Here is a 26,346-nt window from a genome sequence, read left to right on the forward strand (position 1 = left end):
GAGGCCCCTTTGGACCTGACCCTCAGCCTTTCTTCTGTGATTTGACCCTTTGTTTCCTTCCTCCATCGTGAGCTGCCCTGGCTCCGGGCTTACCTGGGCCCACAGTTGGTCTCACACGACTGCTGACAGTGCGGGAGGGGAGGCTGCAAGCAGGCGAGAGCGGAGTGACTCGAGTGGGTAAGATGTACCAACCACCACAATTCCCAGGCTGGAGTCAGCCTCATTGGGTTCCTAATCCTGCCTCACTGATTAAGAGTTACGTAAACTTGGTCAAGATACCTGGTCCCTCCGTACCTAGGCTTTTTTCATCTGTTACAATAGTACCTACCTCATTGACGGGAGAATTAAACAAGACCATCTATCCATTCGCCCCTACAGTTAGAGAACTAGATATAAAAGACAACCCTCTTTATAAAAGACCAGTAATCCTCGTGAGAACTCAGCCTCGTCAACGATCTACTCATACAGTAGAGTGGCAGAGCAAAAGCTTGGGCTGTGGAGTTGGGCTGTCTGGGGTTCAAATCCCAGCTCTACTGCTTTCGATGTTGGACTTGATGTGCCTCAGTTTCCTCTCTGTAAAATGGGACAATACTACTTTCATCATAAGAAGGTATGTCGGCACATATTTTATTTATTATTATTTGTTATTAAGAAATTAGAGCAATACCCAGCTGAATGCTCCAAGAAGGGATGTTTTGGTGAAGGAAAGGATAGAGCACCACCTCTGCGGCTCCCCCCCGCCCCGCCCCACAACTGCACTCTTTCTTGCTCCACCATCTGGCTCCACATGCAGGTTCTCAAACATTCCTTGCTTTCTCTGGGCTAGGGACAATCCCACACTCTGCCTCCTCCCTCTCTCTCCCCTATTGCCTTATTTGTCAGGTTACGAACTGTGCTCTCTGGACCTTCAGCACCACCCCAGACTCGGCTGGGTGCCCACCCACCCCAGCCCTGCACTCTTCCCAGTGTGGCTCCTTCTACACCATGTAGTCCTATTCCTGCCACTGCGAGTTCCCAAGAGGCTGTGCCCTGCTCCTCTCTGCATCCCTGCTGTTGGGCATGGTGCCCGGTACAGATTTATGGTGCCACGGGAAGGAATCAAGGAACGGATGAACTTAGCCCGGAGATCAGGCCTGGCAAGAGTCCTTGCCTATATTCTTGATTGAGCCCAGGACACTCTCATCCACATCTTAGCCCAACCTTCTGAGAGGAGGAAACCAGGAAGAAAAGGGAAAAATCTAGAAGTGAAGATACAAATGCAGCTTTTCCCTTTTTCCTTTCTACCCCACCAGCCCCTGCCTTTGCGCTGGGCCTGTTTAATTCAAAACCATTTCGACCTTAAAGAAAACTTACAAGAACAGTACAAAGAACTTGTTTTCCCCTGAAGCATCTACAAGCAGGTGGTTGAACGATGTCCAGTTGCCTTAAGTACTTTCTTGTGTATTTCCTACAAACAAGGACCTTCTCCTGTGTAACCACACACAGCCACCAGACACAGGAAATTAACATTAATACATCCAACCCTCAAACCCTATTCCAGTTTTGACTTAAATTGTCTCTTTATTGCCAAAAGACCTAGTTTGGAATCACAGAATGCACTTAGATTTTATGTCTAGGATGGTTCCTGTCTTTCCTCGACTTTTATGACTTTGAAACTTTTTGAAGATTACATGTCAGGTAATTCTATAAAATGACTGAGCTTGTCTGATGCTTCCTCAGGATTAGACTCAGGTTATGCGTCTTTAGTGGGAATATCATAGAAGTGATGCTGTGTTCTTCTCACTGCATCCTATCAGGGGGCTCGTGATTTAAATTTAGATTTGTCCTATCACTGGTGTCTGCCAGACATTCCTGTTTGGCTCTTTGCCATTATTAAGCATCTTGAGGGCAGAGACTTTGCGATGATATAAACATCCTGTTCCTTATCAACCTTTCCAAATTTCTTTGTTGGTTTATTTGTTCATTCACTGAAGTGGCACATGTACTTATTTATATCAGACAGCCCCCCAGCTCTCCATTTTATTGAATAGGCTGCAATCCATTATGTTACTCTTACAAATCTGCGGGAACGTACAGCCCATGTCTATTTGTACTTGATCTTCCTCTTGATGTTAGATTTTGGTTTTTATTTTCCCTGGTCTTGAGGTCTGAAATTCAACATGACTATTTTGTTTTATATGGTTCTTAACAGCACTTCCTATTGTGTATGGGAACTGGCAAGGAGCAAACAAGCAAACGGAAAGCAGACACAGTGAGACTAAAACCTAATAGGGCTTAAAGCTTTACACCAGGTTTCAGAATGTACCAGTTTTGTCCTAAGGGTCAGAAACTGGAATTCACTTCCAGGGATGAGCCTCTACTTTTGTCTTAGAAACATGTATGTGAGTTCTTCATTTTATTGCAAATGTAAAGCAATAATCACAAAAACAACAAGAGTCTTGTAGCCATTTATAGAGCTTATTATTCTATACCGGATGCTGTTCTAAACACTTTCATCCTCACATCAATCCTATGAGGCAGGTACTATTATTATCCCCATTTTACAGGGGAGGCATCTGAGGCACTGGAAATTTTTAAATTTTTAAAAAATTTTTTATTATGTTCAGTTAGCCACCATACAGTACATCATTAGTTTTCGATGTACTGTTCAATGATTGTTAGTTGCGTATAACACCCAGTGCTCATCACAACACATGAGGCACTGGGAATTTAAAATGACTTGCCTAATGTCATTAGTTAAGTGGTGGAGCCAGAATTCAATCTCAGGTCACCTGACTTGTGACTCCACCTTTGTATCTGTAATGCTGAACGAACTAGTCCAGAGGGGAGTTGGGTCTGGAATTTGGGGCAACTGGGATTTGTATAAAGGCATTCTTTTGGGGGGAAGTAAACCGGCCACCGAGGGTGGGCAGAGAGCCAGATGCTCACCAAGCATGAGGAGCAGGGGATTCCCCCCACCCCCCCACTCCATGCCCGCCCCCCCCTCCCCCCTGCCCCAAGGATGAGCTTGGGCTTCTGGGCCCTAGGAGCAGCCAAAATCTAGAAGCCGATTATAGTTTCTCTGTGCTACAATTCTGTCCTGGCACTCCCCAAGCTTTCAACAACGTCTTATTAACCTTTGTGGCTTGGCCTTAGGTGTGATGTGGAGTATTAAGCGACAGAGCTCCAAGTATGGAGCAAAAATGGGGAGAAATTGCCTGAGGAATGGACCCATAGTCTAGCCCTAGGTAGATGGCTGGGGTGGCAAGCAACAGCCAGGAGGTTTTGATACATGTAATAATTCCCTAAAGATTCCCTGTAATTCTTCGGTGGTCACCATGGCAGAAGCCTGGTGTATCTGTATGTTAAGGAAGAATTAGTTTCTGATTAATAATCTTCAAAGAATACTTTCTATTTAAAAAGATGTGGGGCCCCCTCTTTGAGGAGTCAGACTAACCCTGGGAGCCCACCTTGGTTCTGTTTAGAGTGTCCTGTTATTTCTAGCACTAGTTGGATGAAGCTGTAGATCATTCTTCCTTCAAACCATGACTTCAGAGCTGGGATCCAGGACACCTGCCAAGTTTTTCCTTGGGATGGATTCTTCTTTAGCATAGCACATGTCACAGTTGTTGACTAAGGAAGGTGGCAAGGTGTCTTCCATCTCAGTGTACAAAGGGATGGGTACAGAGACATGCAGGAAGTGTGTTATTGCATACAATGTCCCCGTTAAGGAGGCATTATCAAAGAGGGCTGTGGATGGTACAAAGTGGGAGCCAGGTGAGACCACTGAAAGCCAAACACAAAAAAGCAAAGGTAGAGAAATCAGATCCGGGAAGTAGGTTTACCTAGCGACACAGCTGGAATGAAGGAAGAGTCCTCCAAGCAACATGGACTGAACAGCGGGGCCTGTTCAAGCACATTCTGACTCATCAGATTTCTACGTGGAGCCACAGATGTGTTTAATTTTATACATTGAGACCGATTTGCACACTGTGAGCATGCATGAATCCAGCTGCTTGAGCCACAGAAGCATGGGAGATAGGAAGAGAGTGAGTGGGAGACCCTGGCTGCCATTCCAAGGGCTCTGTCTGTTTGCTCTTGCTGGTTTCCTGATTCCATAGCCGCAAGACGAGACTCAGCCCTGTGGCTTTCATCTGGCGTTGTGGCCCAGTCACCCAATGCTCACCACTCCCCCATTTTTTCTGCACTCTGGAAGGCTTTTCTGGGTAGCTGGGACTTTGTTCAGTGTCTGGGTGTAATTATCACCAAACACCCTCTGACTTTAGGGAAAATAAATAAAAAAAAGGAAGGATGGACCTTGGACCATGTAGTAGATGATAGCTAACCACTCCTGCGCCGAAAACTGCAATTAGAGCAAGTCTGAGGTCATCGTTCATCACACCGACTTAGGTTTTGAAAGGAAACCAAATGATGAATATAATGATTATTTCTGTTTCTGCTTCCCCCTCTTTTTCTCCTAAAAAACTGGCAATAGCACTAAAGTCAAATTAAACATCTGTTTGAAAAATAAGCCGGAGTGCTGATGACAGCTGTCTTGGCCTTACAAATGCACCGCAGCTGTCAAACTCTAAATTAACAAGATTTTCATTTATGAATAGCAGAGAACTAAGATATAAGAGAGCTTTTTCTCCTATTTTCCTGGCTTCCAGGGGCAGTCTGATGTGAAATCTTCGGGAAATGCCCAGGGACAAATGGAACTGCCTTCAGCCTGTACTAATCAATCATGGAAGGAGTGGGGAACGTTCTTTCCTTTTATGTCATTTCATTTCTTCATTGGCGTTATGTTGAGTGTTGTCCGTGGCAAGCAGGCTTGCAGGGAGGCTCACAATTCAGGGACAAGTCTCTGATTAGTAGTTAAAAATGAGTGGTGATGGAGCTGTGGGTCTCTGCAGAGGAACGTCTTCTACGGCACCGAGGACGCTTGGCTTGTCGTCAGCATCATCCGCTTCTCTGGAGGGCTTCTGCCCTTGCCCCTTCCAGCGGCAGTAATGAATGCCCAAGTTTATATGACTTGGTTCTACTGCAGTCCCATACTGGGTGCAAAGGATCTAATCAAGCCATTTTGGTGACAGGGTAGAAGATGCTAACTTGTTTCACACTTACTTCATGACCCTGAGAGACAAAGTAGACGTGGAACCAATTCTTTGTCCTTTTCTACCCTTGTCCCCGAGTCATCACTGTCCTTCTCAGGGATGGGGTGTGGCTCAGGAGTAGAATAACACATCTCTTGTGTGTATTGCCTGGTTTAAAAAAATAGACTAAATATATGTAGGTGTGACACCACTGGGTACTTTTTCACTGTTGCCCAAACGTTTCTAGTTTGATACTTTGATTATTCCATGTCAAAAATGCCCACGGGGGGAGGGGTGGTAAACAAATTGTGGAATATACAGATAATGGAACATTACTCAGATATATAAAGGAATGAGTACCAATACTTTGTTATAACATGGATCAACCTCAAAAACACTATGCTCCGTGAAAAAAGCCAGATGCAAAAGGCCACCTATTGTATGATTCCATTTATCTGAAAGATCGATCCGTAAATCCATAGAGACAGAATGCAGATTGATGGTTGCCAGGGGTTGTAGGCAGGAGAATGGGGAGAGACTGCTTACCGGGGGAGGGGTTTTACTCCTGGAGCGATGGCAATGTTCTGGAACGAGACGGAGGGGGCAGTTGCACAACACTGCGAATGTACTAAATGCCACGGAACTGATGCCTTTAAAATGGTTAATTTCACGTTATGTGAACTGAATCTTAACTTTTAAAAAATGTCCACAGGGTCAAAACCTCATGCGTTTATCCCACCCTGACCGGGGCAGGGAAGGTACTAGCAGCTCCTGCTCCATCAGTGGGGGAGGACTGGAAGCCATCTTGCTGTGGGGCGCGGGGCCCTGGTGCACAATGGGGACGCGCTGCGTACTCTCGCCCCCGGCCCCTCGCAACGTTGGCGCGGTCGGTGGAGCCGGGCTTCAGGGTTCCACCTGCGCGTCGGTCTGCTGCGGCGCCTGGAGCTCTGTTTAACGCACTTCCTGTTTAATGCTTGCCAGTCCCCCCCGGGGGGCTGGGTCCTGCACCTGGGACTCCAGCTGCTGAATCACACTGCTGCCATTGGACCGCTCTCCTGCAACCGTGCCACTGCTGGCCTCGCAGGAACTCCTGGCATCTGGATTCTACCCGTTAGATGGTAGGTCTTCAGGCATCGAAATCTTCCTAAACCGAGCACATGTTGCCCTTTTAGCCATCGCCTCCATCTTTCCGAGTGCTGTCCCAGAACCAGCCACTTCAACAGGCTCAGGGGTCCCCAGCTCCTTTCTGGCCACTCCCGGTTTCCTTCCCTGGTCGGTCCTGCTGATGTCAAGAGCCCCCCTGACTTACGACGAGGACGCGGTGGTTCTTCTCAATACCTCATGCCAGAAAATTGTAGGGGAAGCTGCACCCCAGATCCTCCTAACGCTGCCAGCTTCCTCCAAATCATACACAGTCATCTCATGTGGGCCTCCTCTGTTATTTCCTTCTAAGATAAAAAGGGTTGGTGAGGTCTATGAAGTTACAAAGTATTATGAGTGTTCCCTAATTCCTCCTTAATACCCAGCCTCTCTTCCCAGGAATAAGCCTTTCTCTTGCCAGGTGCAGGGTTTGTTTTCACTTTCCAAATGGCAATTAGTTTCCTCCCTTAGGAAACAACATTCTCCCCCCACCTCCACGCCCCCAACAGACAGTCCCCTACCTCCTGGTTTACAGGAGGGGCTCTGAGCTCACTGACCTCAGAGACCAACTGAGGCGGAAGGCGGTGGGCAGGTGGGGGTCGGTCAAGCTCAGTCAGGGTAGTTCAGTGGTGTTTCGTTAACAACAAAGGCTTTGGCGTCAGGTGGAAGTGGGTTTAAGTCCCAGCTTTATCATCTAGCTGCTTTATTACCCTGAATATGAACTCTCTAAACCTTGGTTTTCTCATTGACAAAATGGGACAATCCTGCAGAGAAAACAGAGAAGACCCTAGAGGCTTTTACGGGAATTAAGTGAGATAAGGCATACGGCGCACCTAGCCCAGTGCTTGGTGAGGAATATAAGCTGCCCACGTTGTCAGGCACACTATCGATGCATCGGGCACCTCTGTACGCCGGCCTCCTCACATCCTCCCATCCTCCCATCCCAGCTCTGACCCCAATCACTGGGACAGCAGGGACCAGCTCTGCCCTACTGCAATTGCATGACGCACACTTCGTCCGCATGGGGCGCTCTTGCTTCCTGTCCCTGAGCTTCGCGATGCTACAGTCTGGGTTCAGAATCTGGTGACCGCTCACCTGTGTACAACCCAGAAGTGCGTGGGGAGTTCACGTTGTGGGTCCAACCTTGATCACTGGAGGCTGGAAGCCAATGGATAATGGCCTCCCCCTCTATCCCTGGGCACACTGTTCTGAGACATGTGTCATAAGGCCTCTCAAAAGGTCCTGGTGGGATCAAGCACCAGTTGCCTACAGTGATGGCCAAGTTAATAACACTTGACTGAATCATGCCCTGCCTACCACCCCCCTCCCCTGCTCCTTGGGATCACTTCCCAAATAAACCACCTGAATACAAGCCTTTGTCTCAGCTGGGCTTTTCAGAGGGCCTGGGACAGGAATCAGCAGTGACTAAGTTGTTAGCACTGGGGTATGCGTTAGAGCATTTTCTAGAAAGTGCCAGAGAAAAAATATTTTACTGTTGCAACGTCTCAATTCTGTTGCTATAGCATGAAAGCAGCCCTAAACAATACCTAAATGAATGAATGTGGTTGTATTCCAATAAATCTTTATTCATGAAAACAGGCAGTGGGCTGGATTTGGCCGACATGCTGTGATTTGCCAATCCCTGCACCAGGGCCACCAAGAGGAATAAAATTGATCCCCTCCATGAGGCTCAGTCTCAGCACCTAGAAATGAGGCTGTCGAGGTGACTAAAACACGTCATGAAGGGCCTTGGACACCATGCTAACTGTATTTTTTGGCAATGGGTGACACTGAATAAGTTCTCCGATCTTGTAGCAGCTGCAGCTGGGAATAGGTGATGAAACTGGGCAAGAAATGCGTTGCTTCTTTTTAACATTTATGTACAACCCAGTCCTGCCATGGGGCCACATCCTTTGTACTCTTGGAGTGATACTTGTCATTGCCAAACTTCCCACCAGGGATTGTATCAACAGGGCAAAGCTCCCTTATCTGATACCCCCGAGGCCAGGTGCGGTTCAGAATTCAGAATATTTTTGGATTTCAGAAAGACAATACCATGCAAACTCCTTATATTTTGTACTATTTCCTATCAGGGTCTGGGGCAGCATCCAGCACATGAATATTTACACTAAAAGACCATGAACAACTTCAAGTCAGTTCTGGGCAGGTTCGGGCCCTCAATGAGTTTAAAAAAAAAAATCTTTTGGATTTTAGAGTTTCTTGGATTTCCAAATTGCCGATGAAAGACCGTGAACCTGATCTGTTTCGTATGTGATATCCTCAGACAGCCTCTGAGTCCTCAGTGCCTACACCCAGGAGGCTCTCAATAAATGTTACCAAGAGAATGAGCACACAGAAATGGCTGGAGCGCAGGGTTCATGGAGGGATTCAGGGCAAGAAGAGGCTGATCAGGGACTCTGGTAAAGGACATAGGGAGATTTAAATGCTCTGATTAAAATTCTGGACTTTATCTTGAAGGTGACGGAGAGCACCATTCAGCTTTGGTAGGTAAGTGGTATGACTCAGCTGCGCATGAGCACAGCAAGTCTTACCCCAGAGGCAGGAGCAGAGGGCAAGGAACCGGCGTGAGCAATGAGGTGGTTCTCGTAATACTGGGGCAAGAAGTGTCTGTGGATGAGGCCATGAATACGAAGCAAGTGGGAGACAGAAGAGACAGATCTGGCAACTAATGGTGTTGGGGGGAGAGAGTGAAGTCAGAGTTGAACCTGACCCAGGAGCACCGATCTGCGATGGTAGGGTACAGATCGCAGACTCTGGAGCCCCGACCTTCTGTTTAAATCGCAGCTCTGTCATATACTTGGCGACCTTGGGCAAGTTACTTACTCTCTCCTGTGCCTCAGTGCCCTCTAGAGTATCAGCTTCAGAGAGTGGCTCCGAGGATTACCTAAGTATTTGTAATGCCCCTAGAACAGCGCTTGGCTCTTGGCTATTAGTACTCCCGGGACCCTGTATCCAACCCCTATTTCATGAGGTGGAATTCCCCAAATGGTTCACCAGTGACTATCTCCTCAGGAGCAGGAGGACCCACATCTCAGACCCTCCCGGAAAGTTACGAATGGGTGTCAGAAACCCAGTAATAAACGTAGGTCATAAAGGTAATAAATGTATGAAAAGAGAGGATCACTTCAGGGGACAAAAGTTGTCAGATTTAAGGAGATGAGATTTCCCTCTGGTAGGGTCTGTACACAAGCATTCTATTCACAGAGGCTCTTTCCCTCAGTTGCTACTTTGCTATCACGTTTACAGCATTCTGGCAGCAATGTGGCATGCCGGGGCAACGTTAAATGCTGGGTCATTCATGTGAAGGGAGAAGGCTAGAAGGAGGTCTGCCTGGAAAGCCTGTAATTTAGAAATGTTCAAATCTTTGCATCTGAATGGAAAATGGAAATGGTGTCAGGTTTGCCCCAAAAGCAAAGTCGTAATTGCTATGTGCTTCCCTTCCTGCCCTCCTGGACTAAGGAACACAACTAACCAAGCAGGCTTCAGAGCTGTCATCTACAGAAATTTAGCAGACTCTGCAGCTTATCCTATGAGGAATATTAACCAAACACTGCAACACAAATGCTCCTTTTTGCAAGCGAGGGTTCTGCAAGAAAGTCGGCATCTCTCCTTTCATCTGTCCTGAGCTTTGCTGCCAGATTTAAGTGTCCTTACTAACTTTTTAATGAACTTTCCTCCCAGCATGTCAGTCCACTGTTTAATAACCACTAATGGCTCCCTCGTTCCTCTTGAATCAATCTCTTCATCTTGACACTAGAAGACCTCCATGACTTAGCAATGGATTTTGGCCCCCAAAGACCTTCTAATCTCACAGGGTCTGTCTCCCAGGGCTGCCATTCTTATTCTCACCTCAGTTTCACTAGGTCCACCCCCGTCACCTGGAATAACCTCATCCTTCTGTCCATTTATCCAAACCCTACTACAGCCTTCAAGATATACACTAACTTTCCAAGACACTCTGGTGCTCCCATTATTCCATTCCTCACTCATCTCCTTTCTGATTAACCACATTTAATTTGTCCCCAGTTCATGCTTGCCTTGGGCTTGCTAACCTTTGCATGCATATTTTTATTTATACCACAACCAGACTGAAAATACCTTGGAAGTCAGGATCGTTGTTTATACCCTGAGCCTTTCCCATGCTCTGGGCACATGGCAGGTACACAGGGAATACTGGTTGGCCAGTTCCCCAAATGCTGCCTTCTATGTGAAAAGAAGGAAACTTTCTCAGCTAGATCAAGAGTCCTTCTCGGGGCACTTACTTGGGTGGCTCAGTCAGTTAAGTGTCCAACTCTCTATTTTGGCTCAGGTCATGATCTCAGGGTTCCCACGCGGGCATGGAGCCTGCTTAAGAATTTCTGTCTCCCTCTCCCCCACCCCGTTCTCTCTCCCTCCCTCTCTAAAAAAAAAAAAAAAAAAAGAGAGAGTCCTTCTCAACTTGATTAAAGCATCAATTTGAAACCTGTTCTTCATGTTATACGTAAAGAGTAAAAGATCATAGAATCCCCATTAAAATCAGGAATAAGCATGAACACCACCATTTAATGGTCTACTAGAGGTGACAGATAATAAACTAAGACATGAAAAGGAAACACAAGGTATACTTATTCATAATTTCTGCAAAGAATGAACGAATGAGCCATTAGAACTATCAAGAGAGCTCAACAGTGTCCAGATTCAAACTCAGAGTACAAGAATCAATGGTTTTCCTAAACACAAGCAATCAATGATTAGAAAGTATAATAGGAACAAAAAAGGAGCCCATTCACAAAAGCACTGAAACTATAAAATACCTATGAGGAAAAAGCCACGCAAGAATGTGCAATCTCAATGAAGAAAAATCACAGTACTTTACTGAAGGATATAAAAGACCTAAATAAATAGGGGATATTCCATATTTCTGACTGGGGAAACATATTGTAGGGATGCTGACATTTCCCACACTAAACTATTAATTCAATGCAACCCCACTCAAAGTTCCAATATAAGTTTTATTGAACTACAATGAACTTATTCTATGATTCGTTTGGAAATATGAATCTGCCTGAATGGCCGTGAACATTTTGAACTAGAAGATTAATGGGCGATGACTTGCTACCAAAACATAAAATAAAATTATGCTATAAAATGGTGTGGGTTTTGTGCAGGAATAGATAAAAAGACCAGCAGAACAGAACTGGACCTGTGTCAAGATTTTATATTTGATGAAGTAGCGTTTCAAGCAATTGGAGAAAGGACAAACTCTTCAATAAATGGATGTGGGACAACCAACTAGCCATTTTGAGAAACAGAAGTAGATATTGATTTCCCATCTGTGCCAGATATCTTTGGTTTGTTCCTCCAGATACCTTCTTAAAAAAAAAAAAAAGAACCAACAAAAGAAAGGAAGAACATGGGGCTTTGGAGTTAAATGGATATGTGACTCAAGAAACTCGCCTGATTTCCCTGGGATCTCCTCTGTAAAATGGAAGTAGTTTGTTAGGAAGATTAAATCTGATAAAACCCGCTAGATGTGCCTGCTGAATTACTGGTACATAGAAAGTATTGGTTGACCTTTTCTCTCTCCTCCATCTGGCCCGTGGAACCTTGAGGGCCAAGAACATACATCAGTTGTCTATATATCCTGCATGCCTGTGCAAATAGAAGCTCAGTTACATTTGTTGAAAGAACGAGGGACTGAACAAGCCACACTTGTTCATTGTTCATGGATAAACATATGTTCACATATGTTCATTGTTAACGGGTAAACAAGAGAGGCCTTTCTGGCTTCTGCCAGGAAGATCAAACACTTCTGGTTTGTGAGAACAGTAAGTCAAAGAAAACCAGAGATCTGAGCCAGAAGGATCAGGATTTTCAGAGCAGGAAGACTCACCACATAAATCTAACGTTTTCCAACTTTCTTCTTCAGAGCCCCAGGCTCTGCGGAGTGACCAGACAGCCAGGGGCAAGAGTGTGCGTACCAGAAAGCCACGCCAGGAACCTGGTCTCCAGGCTGAGACACCGAAAACAGCAGTGGACAATAGGCAGGCCACATAGGACCACAACAATAGAACTCTGACCCCCAAACTCAGCAGCAACCAGCCTGGGAACCACAACCCCTATAGTGTCAGCCAGAACGTTTAGGACTTGTCACTGACTACCAGCTCATCTCATTTTTGCCCCCATTGCCTCCTCTATTTCCAACTCAGGACCAACAAGAGAAAGCCAGCTATGCTCTCCAAACCAATTACATAAGATGCTCTACTCTCAGTTATCCTGCTTCCAGCTTCCCCATGCTAATAACCTCCCTCCAATCAGAACATACCTGCAGTCTGCCCTTTTATTCCCCTACAAAGATTTCCCACCCCTCGGCTAGTCTTGGAGTCCTTGCCAAATGCTACTGATGGCAGCTGACTCCCTTGCTATGTAGCCAGCACTCTGTAAATAGCCCCTGTTGGTTCTCATTTCAGTGGCCTTTATTTCCACAGGCTTTCTCCCATATTTCAGCTAGATACTAGATACATGTTATATACTGGGGTTTATATATAAGGTTTCACATTTAAAAGTTCTACTGCTAATTCTTTTTTTTTTTTTCCCACCAATACAGATTGATGCCAAGAGACAAACTTCTCAAGGAATCTGAGTAAGCACGTTCAGCTTGCATCAAACTAAGAAACAAGTGATATATGGATAGGTGACAGCAAAGGGAGGCTAGACAAAGACAGGGCTGGGCCTGGACAATGGACAGAGGCTTCCAGAGACCTCATTGGGCTTTTTTTTTTTTTTTTTTTTTTCATAAGCCAGGCACAGCTGAGTCCAGAAGCTGCAGGGACTGGACTGCCTGGTTGGAATGCCTCCTTAGTAGCCCCTCAGAGGTGGGCTGAATTCAACCACAGTTCTAAGACTGTAGAAATGTCCACCTGCCAGAGGTGTAGACAGATGAACCAAATATATAAGTAAGGCCCCAGAGGACTCAAATAAGAGGAAGATGGTTGGGAATTTTCATGGGAAAATGGCTTCTTGGATGCTGGGACTGGAGCCTTGTCCATCTACCTATGACAATTTGCCTGTCTGAAATCCTAAAATTCCCAGTATCCCTCTGCACGGTCTTTAAATCTATTTAAAATAGGTTATGTATGGCGGCATTTCCCAAACTGGTGAATGTTAATATATGTCTCAGAAAAAAAGGAGTCAAATAAGTTTGGGAAATGCTGGTGAAACCAAGTTAAACACATTTCATTTGAGTAGAACTTTGCAAAACCTTGAATCTGCTAATATATGTTGTGAATCTGTAAGAAGGGGATATAGTCTACAGCATTTTCCAAACTTACTTAACTGTAGAAATTGGTTTCCTGCCCACCTATTTACATCTCTCTGAACATCATCCCACGGCATACCATTTTGGAGACACAGGTTTGAGATAATGCTACTTTCACAGGAAAACTATTAGCTGGTTAACACCTTTTTTTTTAAACAAATATTTTATTTATTTGAGAGAGAGAGCGCGTGCACACGAGTATGCACACAAGTGGGCAGAGGGGCAGATGGAGAGGGAGAGGCAGAGAATCTCAAGCAGACTCTGCGCTGAGAGCTGAGCCCAATGCAGGACTTGATCTCATGTCCCCGAGATCATGACGTGAGCCGAAACCAAGAGTCAGACACTTAACCAACTGAGCCACCCAGGTGCCCCCAAGTTAACACCTTTTATCATGCATTGTAACTTAACAAAGGGAGGATCAGGAGACCAGATAGGAAGTGGCACATGAGGGCAGTTTTGAGGATAAGAGGAAGAAAATAAGATCATAAAGGAGGGCCAGAGACTAAAGAGGTTACAGTTAGGTCTCAGGTCAGCCTAGCGCAATTTAAGGATAGTGGTGTTAAATTCCAGCTGGAGGAAGTCAGAGATTATCCTTACCTGATTTGTAATTTTTCTTAGCTAGCACTAGTATCAATATCTCTAGAAGCTAGAGCGTGGCCAGGAGAATCACTGAATTCGAGAATCACTGCAATCTCCATATTAGAGATTTGGGCGAATGGTTCTTTTTATAGCGTTTCATCAGTGATGGCCCTTGACCCCATTTCAGAGTTGAGGTAACTAAGGGCAGAGGGCTGATGCCACTCATCTGATGCCCCAACAAAGCCACTTTTCTTTCTGCAACCCCACCATGAAGTCTTTGACAGACTGCAGGGAGGGAGAGTGAAGTGTTCTAATGACCCCTTATTCACTTACTTGAGAATCACACAGCCTGTTCCTGCTGGTGGTGCTATCCAGAACACCTGGATCCGTGTCCTCCTCCGTGGGGTGCTTTCAGTGACCGCGACGGGGCAGTTACTCATAAACTGTGTTTCTTCTTCATCTATGATCTATGGAAAGTAAACACATTAAAATGCAATGTCACTTTGGGAAGGCTCTTTCTTAAGTTTCCGAGCTGACACTTCCTTAATTTTATTTTTAAACCTGTCGTTGTGTGTTAGCAGCTCTATATCCCCAGACACCAGAATAGTGCCTGGTGTAGAGTTCCAGTCAATGCTTGTTGAATTAACATGAGGGCAAGGATTTGGCACATGTGCTCTGCTCTATGGGACCAGGATCTAGTGTCAGCACTTTGAGGAACAGGCCACTAGGTGATGATCTTGCTTATTTCACTATCATAACCGGGTCCGCTTCAGGGGAGGAGGAAGAGGAGGAGGAGAAGGAGGAAGAGGAGGGGGGAGGGCATAATCCAAAGCCAACACTCTCTAAATAGCTAAAATCTGTAATTCAGCTACAGTTTTAGAACTTGAAATCGAAATGCTAAAAGAAAACACCCCTTTGGAGGAAGTCCACCAAAGTACATAAACTCCATCCCAGCTTCATGGCACTGTTTACTTGGCAGTCTCTACCTCCTGAGTTTGTGCATTGTGTTGGTGTTCTCCCAAGTTAACCATCAAGGTTTCCTTGGACACTGCAAAAAAACTGGTAGCCATTCCCATTCCCCAAGACTGGTTCAGCATTTCTCCGTTTGCTTCTGGGTCTGCTGCCAGAATTTGCTTATTCCTCTAGTACTATTACAGACTGTTAGACCTGGAAGGATCCCTTGGGGGAAATCATCTAAATCCAATAGGTCTTAAGCGCCAACTCCAATTGATTGGAAGTAGCTGTGTCATGAGTAGTGCTAATAACAATAACAGATAACATTTATTGAGTGTTTAGTATGTGCTAGGCACTAAGCTAAGTGCTTTATCGGAATTACTCATTTAATCTTCAAATATAATTTAATAAGAATATCCATATTGTATTTATTTTACTTTTAAAAATTCATATTCCTTTTAGGACAGCAGGTAAAAAAAATGAAGTCACTCAAACTCCTTAGTTCATCATATATTTTTATCCCTGGACAAAGCAAAAGCAATCTTCTATTATATTTTATTTATCTCTATATTCTTTATCCTACTCCCACTTATATATGTCCTCCTGAGTGTGTGTGTATATATATAAACATACATATGTTTATATAATAATGTATATATAAAATATGTGTATATATTATATATATTATGTATATATATATATACACATATATATGTAACTCACTTGAAGTTACATAGAATTGTTTTGTGTTTTAATGTTTCTTTCACTTATCTTATGCTTTTAAGATACAGGTTTCCCCCACTATCTGAAAGTAGAGCATACCTATGAAATCTTTTGTAAGCTGGAATGGTATAAACTGAAGAAGCAGTTACCATGAATTTATACGGAAAATTTTTTGAGTGTTCCCAGACCCCAAAAATAACCTCTCTTAGGCTTTTCTGATACCTTAGGACACATCTTGCAAACAGATGCATAAAATAAATCAAGATACCCAGATGTTCACAGACACAGTTCAAAGCTATATGGGGCTGATGCTGAGATGCTGAGTGTAGTATAGCCTTATTTCTCTTGCTGCTCAGGTGTGCACTGCCTTTAAACAGCTCACTGCAAAATAAATGCTGAGTGCTATTTTCACTTTTTGCCTTTTTCATAAAAGTGAAAATCCTCTTTGGATTTCTTTCAGTTGTGAAAACAGGTACTAGCGTAGGTCTTCCGTAAAAGCAAAGTGGCATAACATGAACTTTCATAAAAGTGGGGATACTTGTATGTCAAAATTACTATATGTGAATGTAATTCATTGCTTCTGACTGCAGCCCAGTATTCCACTGCATGCATAGACCACATTTTACTTATCCATTCTCCCCGCGAGGCACAGTCAGCTGACTTCCAGATCTTTACCTCCACAAACACTGCTGCAATGAAGCTCTTCATGCTGCTCTACTTGCAAACCCACATGAGAGCTTCTCAGCAATATAAACCATGTAGTGGGAGGTTCACCCAGAGGTTCGTCTTACTTTTGGAATTCTTCATTCAACAGAAATAACTTTCATCTAGTCAAATTCATCAATTTCTCTCCTATGGCTTGCACTTTTGTGGTCTTGCCTTAAAAAACAGACCACTAAGATACTTTCCAGTATTTTTTTCCCCATTAGCTTTATAATTTTACCTTTCACATTTAGGTCTTCTATCCATTTAGAGTTTATTTTTTAATAAAATGGAGTAGGGCTCCAACTCCATTTTCTCCACACTGTGAGCTACTTTAAAAAATTAATAAACTTAATTTTTAAGAGCAGTTTAGGTTTATAGCAAAATTGAGCAGAAAATGCAGAGTTTCCATAGACCCCCTGTCCCCACACATGAACAACCTTCCCTATTATCAACATCCAGCCCCAGACTGGTACATTTGTTACAGCTGATGAACCTACATCAACATATCATCATCACCCAAAGTCCAGAGTTTACATGAGGGTCACTCCTGGTGCTGTTTAGTCTATGGGTTTTGACAAATGTATAATGACATGCATTCACCACTGAGGTTTCATAGTATTGTATTGAATAGTGTCACTACCTTAAAAATCCTTGGTGCTCTGCCTATTCATCCTTCCCTCTCTCCAACCCCTGACAACCAGTAATCTTTTGTTATAATTGCTTATTAGTTCCAGGAGGTTTTTTTTGATTCTTTCAGACTTTCCTATGTAGACAATCATGTCATCTGAGAAAAGAGTTTTAATTCTTCCTTCCCAATCTGTATACATTTTATTTCCTTTTCTTGTCTTATTGCATTATCTAGAATTTCCAGTGTAATGTTGAAAAGTAGTGGTGAGAGGGGATATGCTTGCCTTGTTCTTGATCTTATTGAGAAAACTTCAAGTTTCTTACCAGTAACTATGCTATTAGGAATAGGTTTTGTTTGTAGATGTGCTTTATCAAGTTGAGATATTCCTCTCCATTCCTAGTTTGCTGAGGGTTTTTATCATGAGTGGATGTTGGGTTTTGTCAAATGCTTTTTCCACATCTATTGATAATGATCACATTTTTCTTCTTTAGTCTGCTGAAGTGATGGATTATGTTAATTGGTATTTAAATGTTGAACCAGCCTTGCATTACCTGGGATAAATTCCACTTGGTTATGGTATATATTCTTCCTGTACATTGTTGGATTTGATTTGCTAACATTGTGTTGAGGAATTTTGCATCTATATTCATGAGAAATAGACTTCTAGAGTTTTCTTTTTTTTGCAAAGTCTTTGGTTTTGGTGTTAGGGTGACACAGGCATCATAGAATGAGTTAGAAAGTAGAGTTTTGGTATAATTTCTTCATTAAATGTTTGGTAGAATTCATCAGTGAACCCATCTGGGTCTGGTACTTTCTGTTTTGGGGAGATTACTAATTATTGATTCAATTCTTTAATAGATATAGACCTATTTAGATTGTCTATTTCTTCTTGTTTAAGTTTTGACAGATTGTGTCTCTCAAGGAATTGGGTCTGTTTCATGTAGGTTATCAAATTTGTGGGCACAGAGTTGTTCACAATAGCTCTTTATTATTCCTTTAGTGTCCATTGGATCTGTAATAATGCTCCTTCTTTCATTTCTGATATTAGTGATTTTTGTCTTCTCTCTTTTTTTTTTTAGTTAGCTTGGCTGGGGGCTTATCAATTTTTTTGATCTTTTCAAAGAGCCCATCTTTTGGTTTTGTTGGTTTTCTCTATTGATTTCTTGTTTTCAATTTCATTGATTTCTGCTCTCATTTTCGTTACTTCTTTTCCTCTGCTTACTTTGGATGTAATTTTCTTTTCTTTTTCTAGGGAGGAAGCTGAGATTATTGCTCTTATATCTTTTTCTTTTCTAATATATACATTCAGTGCTACAAATTTCCCTTAAGCATTGCTTTTGCTGCATTCCACAAATTTTGATAAGTTGTATTTCCATTTTCATTTAGTTTAAAATATTTTTAAAGTTCTTTTGAAATTTCTTCCTTGATCCATGTGTTGGTTAGAAATGTGTTGTTTATGGGGATTTTCCAGCTATCTTTCTGTTATTGATTTCTAGTTTAATTTCATTGTGGTCTGAGAGCAGACATTGTATGATTTCTGTCCTTTTAAATTCGTTAAGGTGTATTTTATGGTCCAGAATGTGGTATATCCCAGTCTTATAATTCCAACATCTCTGCCATGTCTGCTTCTTATGCTTTCTCTGTCTTTCCAAATTGTGTTTTTTTTGCCTTTTAGTATGCTTTTAATTTTTTGTTGAAAGGTGGATATGTCGTTCTGGGTAAAAAGAATTGAAGTAAATAGGCCTTTAGTAATGTGGTGGTAAGGTGTTGGGGAGGGGAAGTGTTCTCCAGTGCTGTGAACTCTGGGACAACCACTAAAAAAGCAAATAAAAAAAAAATATAATTGATTTGCTAAGAAAAGAGAGAAAATAGAATCATATAAAATGGTCAAAGACAAAAATGACAGAAGTGTGAAAGACAAAAATAAAAACAAATAAAAAGGTAAACAGAAAACAAGTATGGCAAATATTAATCCAACTATATCAATAATCACCTTAAATATCAATAGTCTAAATATACCAACTAAAAGATTGTCAGAGTGAATCAAAATCAAGACCTTGATATGTTGTCCACAAGAAACCCACTTTAAATATAAAGACACATGTAATTAAAAGCAGAATGATAGAGAAAGATACACAATGCTAACACTAATTGTAAGAAATCAAGAGTAGCTATATTAATATCAGAGCAGACATCAGAGCAAGGAATGTTATCAAGCATAAGAGGAGCATTACAAAATGATAAAGGGGTCAATATTCTAAGAAGACATACTAATCCTTAGTGTGTATGCACCTAACAAGAGAGCATCAAAATATGTGAGGTGAAAACATAAAATTCAAACAGAATTTGAGTTCCTGGAAGTAAAATTCAAAAATTTTGTCCCTCATCCCCACCCCAATGATTGGGTGCCTCTGGAGTTTTTATCTCTCAGAACTGTCCACACTGAGCCTCTAACAATCTAGCAATTATAGTTTAGGTTTTCCTATGCTGGCATGTGGAGATTTCTGCTCTGGTAAGTTGTGATCCTCTGTATCGTCCTGTCTCCCCAGTATTGGGGGCAGTGGTTTGCCCTGTGAACTAACTTCTCTGATGGATCTAAGGGCTGTTGATTTTTCAGTTTGCTTAGCTTTTTACTTGCTATTAGGATGCAGTGTTGACTTCCACTTCTTACATGTGGGATGGGACATCAGAAGTCCACACTGTGAGTTACTTTTATGCTACTTAATTCATCTTTGCCCCACTTTTTGTGATGCCACCTCTGTCATATATAGAATGACAACATAAGTTATTGACCAAACAAGGATGAAAAGGCTGTTATTAATCATTGTTCTGGGATAATAGGCAAAACTGAGACTTTCCCAGGCAAATGGGGCATATATTCAACCTAATCATGTACCAGGTTCCCAAACACTCATATTGTTTCTGGGCTTTCTGTTTTAGTCTCCTGCCCACCCCCTGCCCATGGTACTATATTTTAACATCTAGAAGGGCAAGTCCCCTTTCCTTACTCTTCTTTATCAACACGGTGTTATCTATTTGTAGGTCTTTATTTTTACATATATAGTATACAAACTCTAAAAACTCCCTTACTTCTCTGTCATTTTATCTTCCTGATGTGATGAAATCCCAACCTTAGATAAACTGTTCACCCCATGATAAGGCCAGTTGTCTTCTATATTAACTGACTTCTAGCCTTGAGTCTGCCCTGCTACCCGGCTGTGTGTATCTGATAAAACCTCAGCAGGTTAGACTCTGGTCAAATACTTCCCATTTGTTATTTTACTTTCCCATTCTTGACAATGATGATTTCAAATCTTCTCGACTCTCCCCAAACCTCCAACTTTTATCTCTCCTCTTTACTTATTGTTTTACCTTGTGTCTTTACAGAAAAAATCAGAAGTCATCAGATGTAGAATCCTTCATTTTCTCATTTGCATCCACCCTGTCCTCCTTCTTGCTGTTATAATAGAGGAACCTTACTTTTCTTACATTTCTGCTTTGCTCCCATCACTTCTTCCTGACTCTAAGAATGAATTTTCTCCCCTCCAGATTCAACTTTTGCCCCAGTGGACTCATTCCCGATAGCCTGTTAAGCATATTTGAGTCTCTCCCATTTAAAAATTAAGTGACTCTGAGTTATCCCTTCATTCCTCCCCAGTTACGGTGTTCTCTCTCTCCTCTCCATTGCAATCAAATTACTTGAAGGAGGGGGGGAGGGGAAAGATGGCGGAGGAGTAGGGGACCCTATTTCAACTGGTCCCCGGAATTGAGCTGGATATCTACCAGACCACTCTGAGCACCCACGAAACCAGCCTGAGATGTAAGAAGATCTGGATCTCTACAAACAGAATATCGCAGGCGGTTGGTTTTGAGGTACGAAGCGGAGAGCCGGGATTCCGCGGACAGATATCGGAGGATAAACGGCGGCGGGAGGGTGCCTGGACGTGGGGATCCTACACCGCTGGTGAGTGACAGCCTCGCGCGCTGCCGACGGGCACAGACTCGCAGACGGGTAGCGTCGGGAAAGGACTTTAGGGCAGCCCCCGGGGTGGAAAACCAGAGTGCGGGGTCACGCGCACGCGAACTGCAGCCACCCGGACGGAAACCGGAGCGACGGTCGCGCGCACACGAACTGCAGCCTCCCAGACAGAAACCCCGTGCGCTGGGGTCGCGCCGGTGAACTGCAACCCCCGGGGTGGAAACCCCAAGCAGCCGAGTCGCGCGCGCGCGAACTGCAGTCCCTGGGACAGAACCCCAAGCGGCGGGGTCACGCACGCGCGCGAACTGGGAGCGGCTGGCGGTTTTAGAAGCACAAAGGGCAGAGACATGCCCCGACCTGGAGGCAGGACTGGGAGCGCTGCAGAGGGGCGCACAACCCAGGACGCTGCAGTTTATAGCAGCACGGACAGAAACGGAGATGGTGTGGCCTGGAGAGCTCACTGAAGAACAGACTGCGGTCTCTCTGCTCTGAGGCAGAGGGTTGGAAACAGTCTCTTCTCCTCTGACTCGCGGAAGAGAGGCGGAAAGCCGCCAGGAAAAGGCGCCAGAGAACAAAAGCCCCAAAGACTGATTCCCGCTGAGCCCATCCCCCGCCACAGGGGCGCAGGGCAACTCCGCCCAAACAGGGTTGCCTGAGTAACAGCACGGCAGGCCCCTCCCGCGGAAGACAGGCTGGGAAAACAAGAGGCCAGCAACCCTAAGGTCCCAAGAAAACAGGTGCATCTTGCTTGGGTTCTGGTCAATAATTTCGACTCTATACATTCCCTCAAACACCCATCAACAGAATGACTAGGAGGAGGAGCCCCCAAAACAGAAAAGACTCAGAGATTATGACTTATGCTGCAGATTTACAAATGGATGCAGATATAACCAAGATGTCAGAGATGGAATTCAGGCTAGCAATTGTGAAGACAATGGCTAGAATGGAGAAATCAATTAATGGCAACATAGAGTCTCTAAGGGCAGAAATAAAAGGTAAATTGGCAGAATTTAAAAATGCTATCAATGAGATCCAATCCAATCTAGATAATCTAACAGCTAGGGTAACTGAGACAGAAGAGAGAATAAGCGATCTGGAAGACAGTATAATAGATAAAAAGGGAAAAGAAATGTCTATGCTACCCAGAGCAATCTATACCTTCAATGCCATCCCAATCAAAATTCCAATGACATTTTTCAAAGTGCTGGAACAAACAATCCTAAAATTTGTATGGAATCAGAAAAGACCCCGAATCGCCAAGGAGATGTTGAAAAAGAAAAACAAAGCTGGGGGCATCACGTTGCCCGATTTCAAGCTATATTACAAATCAGTGATCACCGAGACAGCATGGTACTGGCACAAAAACAGATATACAGACCAATGGAACAGAATAGAGAACCCAGATATGGACCCTCAACTCTATGGTCAAATAATCTTTGACAAAGCAGGAAAAAACATGCAATGGAAAAAAGACAGTCTCTTCAATAAATGGTGCTGGGAAAATTGGACAGCCACATGCAGAAGAATGAAACTCGACCATTCTCTAACACCATTTACAAAGATAAACTCAAAGTGGATGAAAGACCTCAATGTGAGACAGGAATCCATCAAAATCCTAGAGGAGAACATAGGCAGTAAACTCTTTGACATCGGCCACAGCAACTTCTTTCTTTCTTGAAGATAAATCTCCAAAAGCTAGTGAAACAAAAGCGAAAATGAACTTTTGGGACTTCATCAAGATAAAAAGCTTCTGCACAGCAAAGGAAACAGTCAACAAAACAAAGAGGCAACCCACAGAATGGGAGAAGATATTTGCAAATGACACTACAGATAAAGGGCTGGTATCCAAAATCTACAAAGAACTTCTCAAACTCAACACCCAAAAAACAAATAATCAAGTCAAAAAGTGGGCAGAAGAGATGAACAGACACTTCTCTGAAGAAGACATACAAATGGCTAACAGACACATGAAAAAATGTTCATCATCATTAGCCATCAGGGAAATCCAAATCAAAACCACACTGAGATACCACCTTACACCAGTTAGAATGGCCAAAATGGACAGGGAAAGAAACAACAAATGTTGGAGAGGTTGTGGAGAAAGGGGAACCCTCTTACACTGTTGGTGGGAATGCAAGTTGGTACAGCCACTTTGGAAAACACTGTGGAGGTTCCTCAAAAATTTAAAAATAGAGCTACCCTATGACCCAGCAATTGCACTACTGGGTATGTACCCCAAAGACACAGATGTAGTGAAAAGAAGGGCCATATGCACCCCAATGTTCATAGCAGCAATGTCCGCAATAGCCAAACTGTGGAAAGAGCCGAGATGCCTTTCAACAGATGAATGGATAAAGAAGATGTGGTCCATATATACAATGGAATATTACTCAGCCATCAGAAAAGATGAATACCCAACTTTTACATCAACATGGATGGGACTGGAGGAGATTATGCTAAGCGAAATAAGTCAAGCAGAGAAAGTCAATTATCATATGGTTTCACTTATTTGTGGAACATAAGGAATAACATGGAGGACATTGGGAGAAGGAAGGGAAAAATGGCGGGGGGGAATTGGAGGGAGAGATGAACCATGAGAGACTATGGACCTGAGAAACAAACAGGGTTCTAGAGGGGAGGGGGGAGGGGGGATTGGTTAGCCCGGTGATGGGTATTAAGGAGGGCACGTACTGCATGGAGCACTGGGTGTTATATGAAAACAATGGATCGTGGATCACTACATCAAAAACTAATGATGTATTGTATGGTGACTAACATAATATAATAAAATTAAAAACTACAAAAAAAAAATTACTTGAAGGAGTTGGCTATGCTTACTGTCTTCACTTCACGTCCCACTCATTCTCAGCTCAATTCCAGGAGTTTTGGGAACATCATGGTATCCAGACAGCTCTAGCTAAGACCATCAGTGCCTTCTGCAATGCTTAATCCAGTAAATTCTCTGTCGTCTTTCTTCTTAAAGCACTCTCTCCCTGCTTGGCTTTAGTGCCATAGCTCCTTCCTGCCCTCCTCCTTGCCTCCACTTTCTTATCTACTCTTTCTCCATTTTCTTTGGCTGCTCATCCTCTACTGGCCTTTGAATCTGTAATTGCTCAAGGCTAGCCCTAAACCCTCTCCAGTTCTGATTTTATTCTGTCTCTGCAGGTGATCTCATTCAACTCATGGCTTTAATTACTACCTATGTGTGTGGATGATTCACAAGTTTGTATTTTCAGTCTTGGTCACTCCTCTGACATGCATCTCTGAACTTCTATGTTCTATTTGCATTTCCTCTTGGATCAAAACCACCTCAAATCTACCCCATCAGCAACTGACTTAACTATCTTCCCTCTAGCCTGGCCTTACTTCAGTTGTACAAATCAGAAACACTGGATGTCCTCCTTGGCTCTTCCCTCCTTCTCCCCTTCATATCCAAACGCTATCCATTTTACCTTCCAAATATCTCTTGAATTCCTACTACCATCCCTACTACTACCCAGACTAAGCTACATTATTTTTATTTTTTTAATATTTTATTTATTTATTCATGAGAGACAGAAAGAGAGAGAGAGGCAGAGGGAGAAGCAGGCTCCCCAAGGAGCAGGGAGCCCGATGCAGGACTCGATCCCAGGACCCCGGGATCATGACCTGAGCCGAAGGCAGACGCTTAACCATCTGAGCCACCCAGGTGCCCGCTACATCATTTTAAATCTGAACTAAAATAAAGTTATTCTAACTAACCTTTGTACATTCTCTCTTGCCTTTCTCTAATTTGTTCTCTATATGGCAAGCCAAAGTGATCTTTTAAAAACACAAATTTAATTCTAGTATCTCCCTCCTCAGAACAATTTACAAATTTTCACTGCTTCTAGAATCGAGACTGAAATCCTTAACAGAGTTGAATCTCTGCCTTCCTACCTTTCTAGCCTCATACTGTGCCATCTCCCTCCTTGTTTTCTGCACTTGGCTACTTTGGACTTGTGTTTTCTCTTGCCAAAGACTGACAATTCCTATTTCATTTTTCCCTCCCATCTTTTCCCTTCCTCCATCTTCCCCCCCTCCTACCTTCCCTCCCTCTCTCCTCTCCTCCTTCCCCTCTTTCCTTTACTTCATCTCAGCTCACTCATCTTTTTCATTGAAAAGCCTTCCCTGTTTTCTTTCACTATGGCAATTTCCTCCCTTATATGTTCTCATACGATCCATCTCTCTCCTTTCAGGCACTTTATTTTTTAATTTTACATACTTTGTTTGATTCCTTGATTAATGTCTACTTCTCTAATAATCTGTAAGCTACATGAGAGCAGGCACCATGTCTCTTAGTTTTTTTCTCATTGTTTCCCCAGTACGTAGCATACAGCCTGATACATAATAGTTGCATGCTGAAGAACTCGGTCTGTTTGCCTCCTCCCTTTGGTTGTGAGATTCCCAGCTCTGTCTGGGCTAACATCTGCCCTAGCTCTCTTAGACAACTCCCTGGACTTCCTTCTGACTTTGGACTTTGTTTTTCTAGATGGTAATTAATAGCCTTAATTATAATAACAATAGTTACCATTTATGAGTACTATATTGGCCAAGGACTTTACATATACTGTTTCCATTTCCTCCCGAAACTGATAAGCCTATCCTTGAAGAAATGACTGTGACGTAGATGGGTTAAATAACCTGTCCAAGTCCCACAGGGGCGGAGCCAGGGTTTGAGCCCTACCTGGCTCTAATGCCTGTGCTCTTTTCCTATGCCACAGGCCCTCCTAATAGTGTCATTCCCTTATGTTAGAAGTTTCTCTAGTCAAGCTTAGTCCCATGGAACCACATACATTGGACCAGCCCACACCTAAATACCCCACTCCAATACAAACATAAGTACTTGGTAATTGTAAATAGTACTTTGCTTGAGATTTTCTTAGAGGGTACTTAGTTTCCCTTATGCAGTTTTATTGGTGTGAGAGTGGATTTCCAAACAATGTGATTTTCTTAGACCTGTGCACTTGGCTTCCCATGAGAACCCCCTTTACTGGGAGTCACAGAACTTTTAACCTTAAATATTTACAATCTTTGGGAGGGTTCTAGGTGACTATATCAGAAAAGCGAAAAGTAATTAATATTTAATTAACATTTTCTATGTGTCAGGTACTTAGCGTGGTCACATCATTGAATCCTTCATGGGAATAATTATTTCCATTTTACAGATGAGGAAATGAAGCTCAGGGTGATCCATTCTGACCTAGCACTGTCTGAAGCTAAAGCCTGT

At 43.2% G+C, this 26,346-nt stretch overlaps 1 protein-coding gene across 1 annotated transcript in view; it reads right to left on the reverse strand.

Annotated features, from left to right (window-relative positions):
* SPON1 (spondin 1) overlaps positions 1-26,346 on the reverse strand; it is a 250,802-nt gene that overhangs the window by 165,421 nt on the left and 59,035 nt on the right. The window contains exon 3 of the mRNA XM_036119322.2: positions 14,443-14,576. Coding sequence (XP_035975215.1) covers positions 14,443-14,576 — 134 coding nt within the window. The remainder of the gene's footprint in view (positions 1-14,442; positions 14,577-26,346) is intronic.

This window comes from Halichoerus grypus, chromosome 11, assembly GCF_964656455.1.
Source record: "Halichoerus grypus chromosome 11, mHalGry1.hap1.1, whole genome shotgun sequence".
In the NCBI taxonomy this organism is placed as follows: Eukaryota; Metazoa; Chordata; class Mammalia; order Carnivora; family Phocidae; genus Halichoerus; species Halichoerus grypus.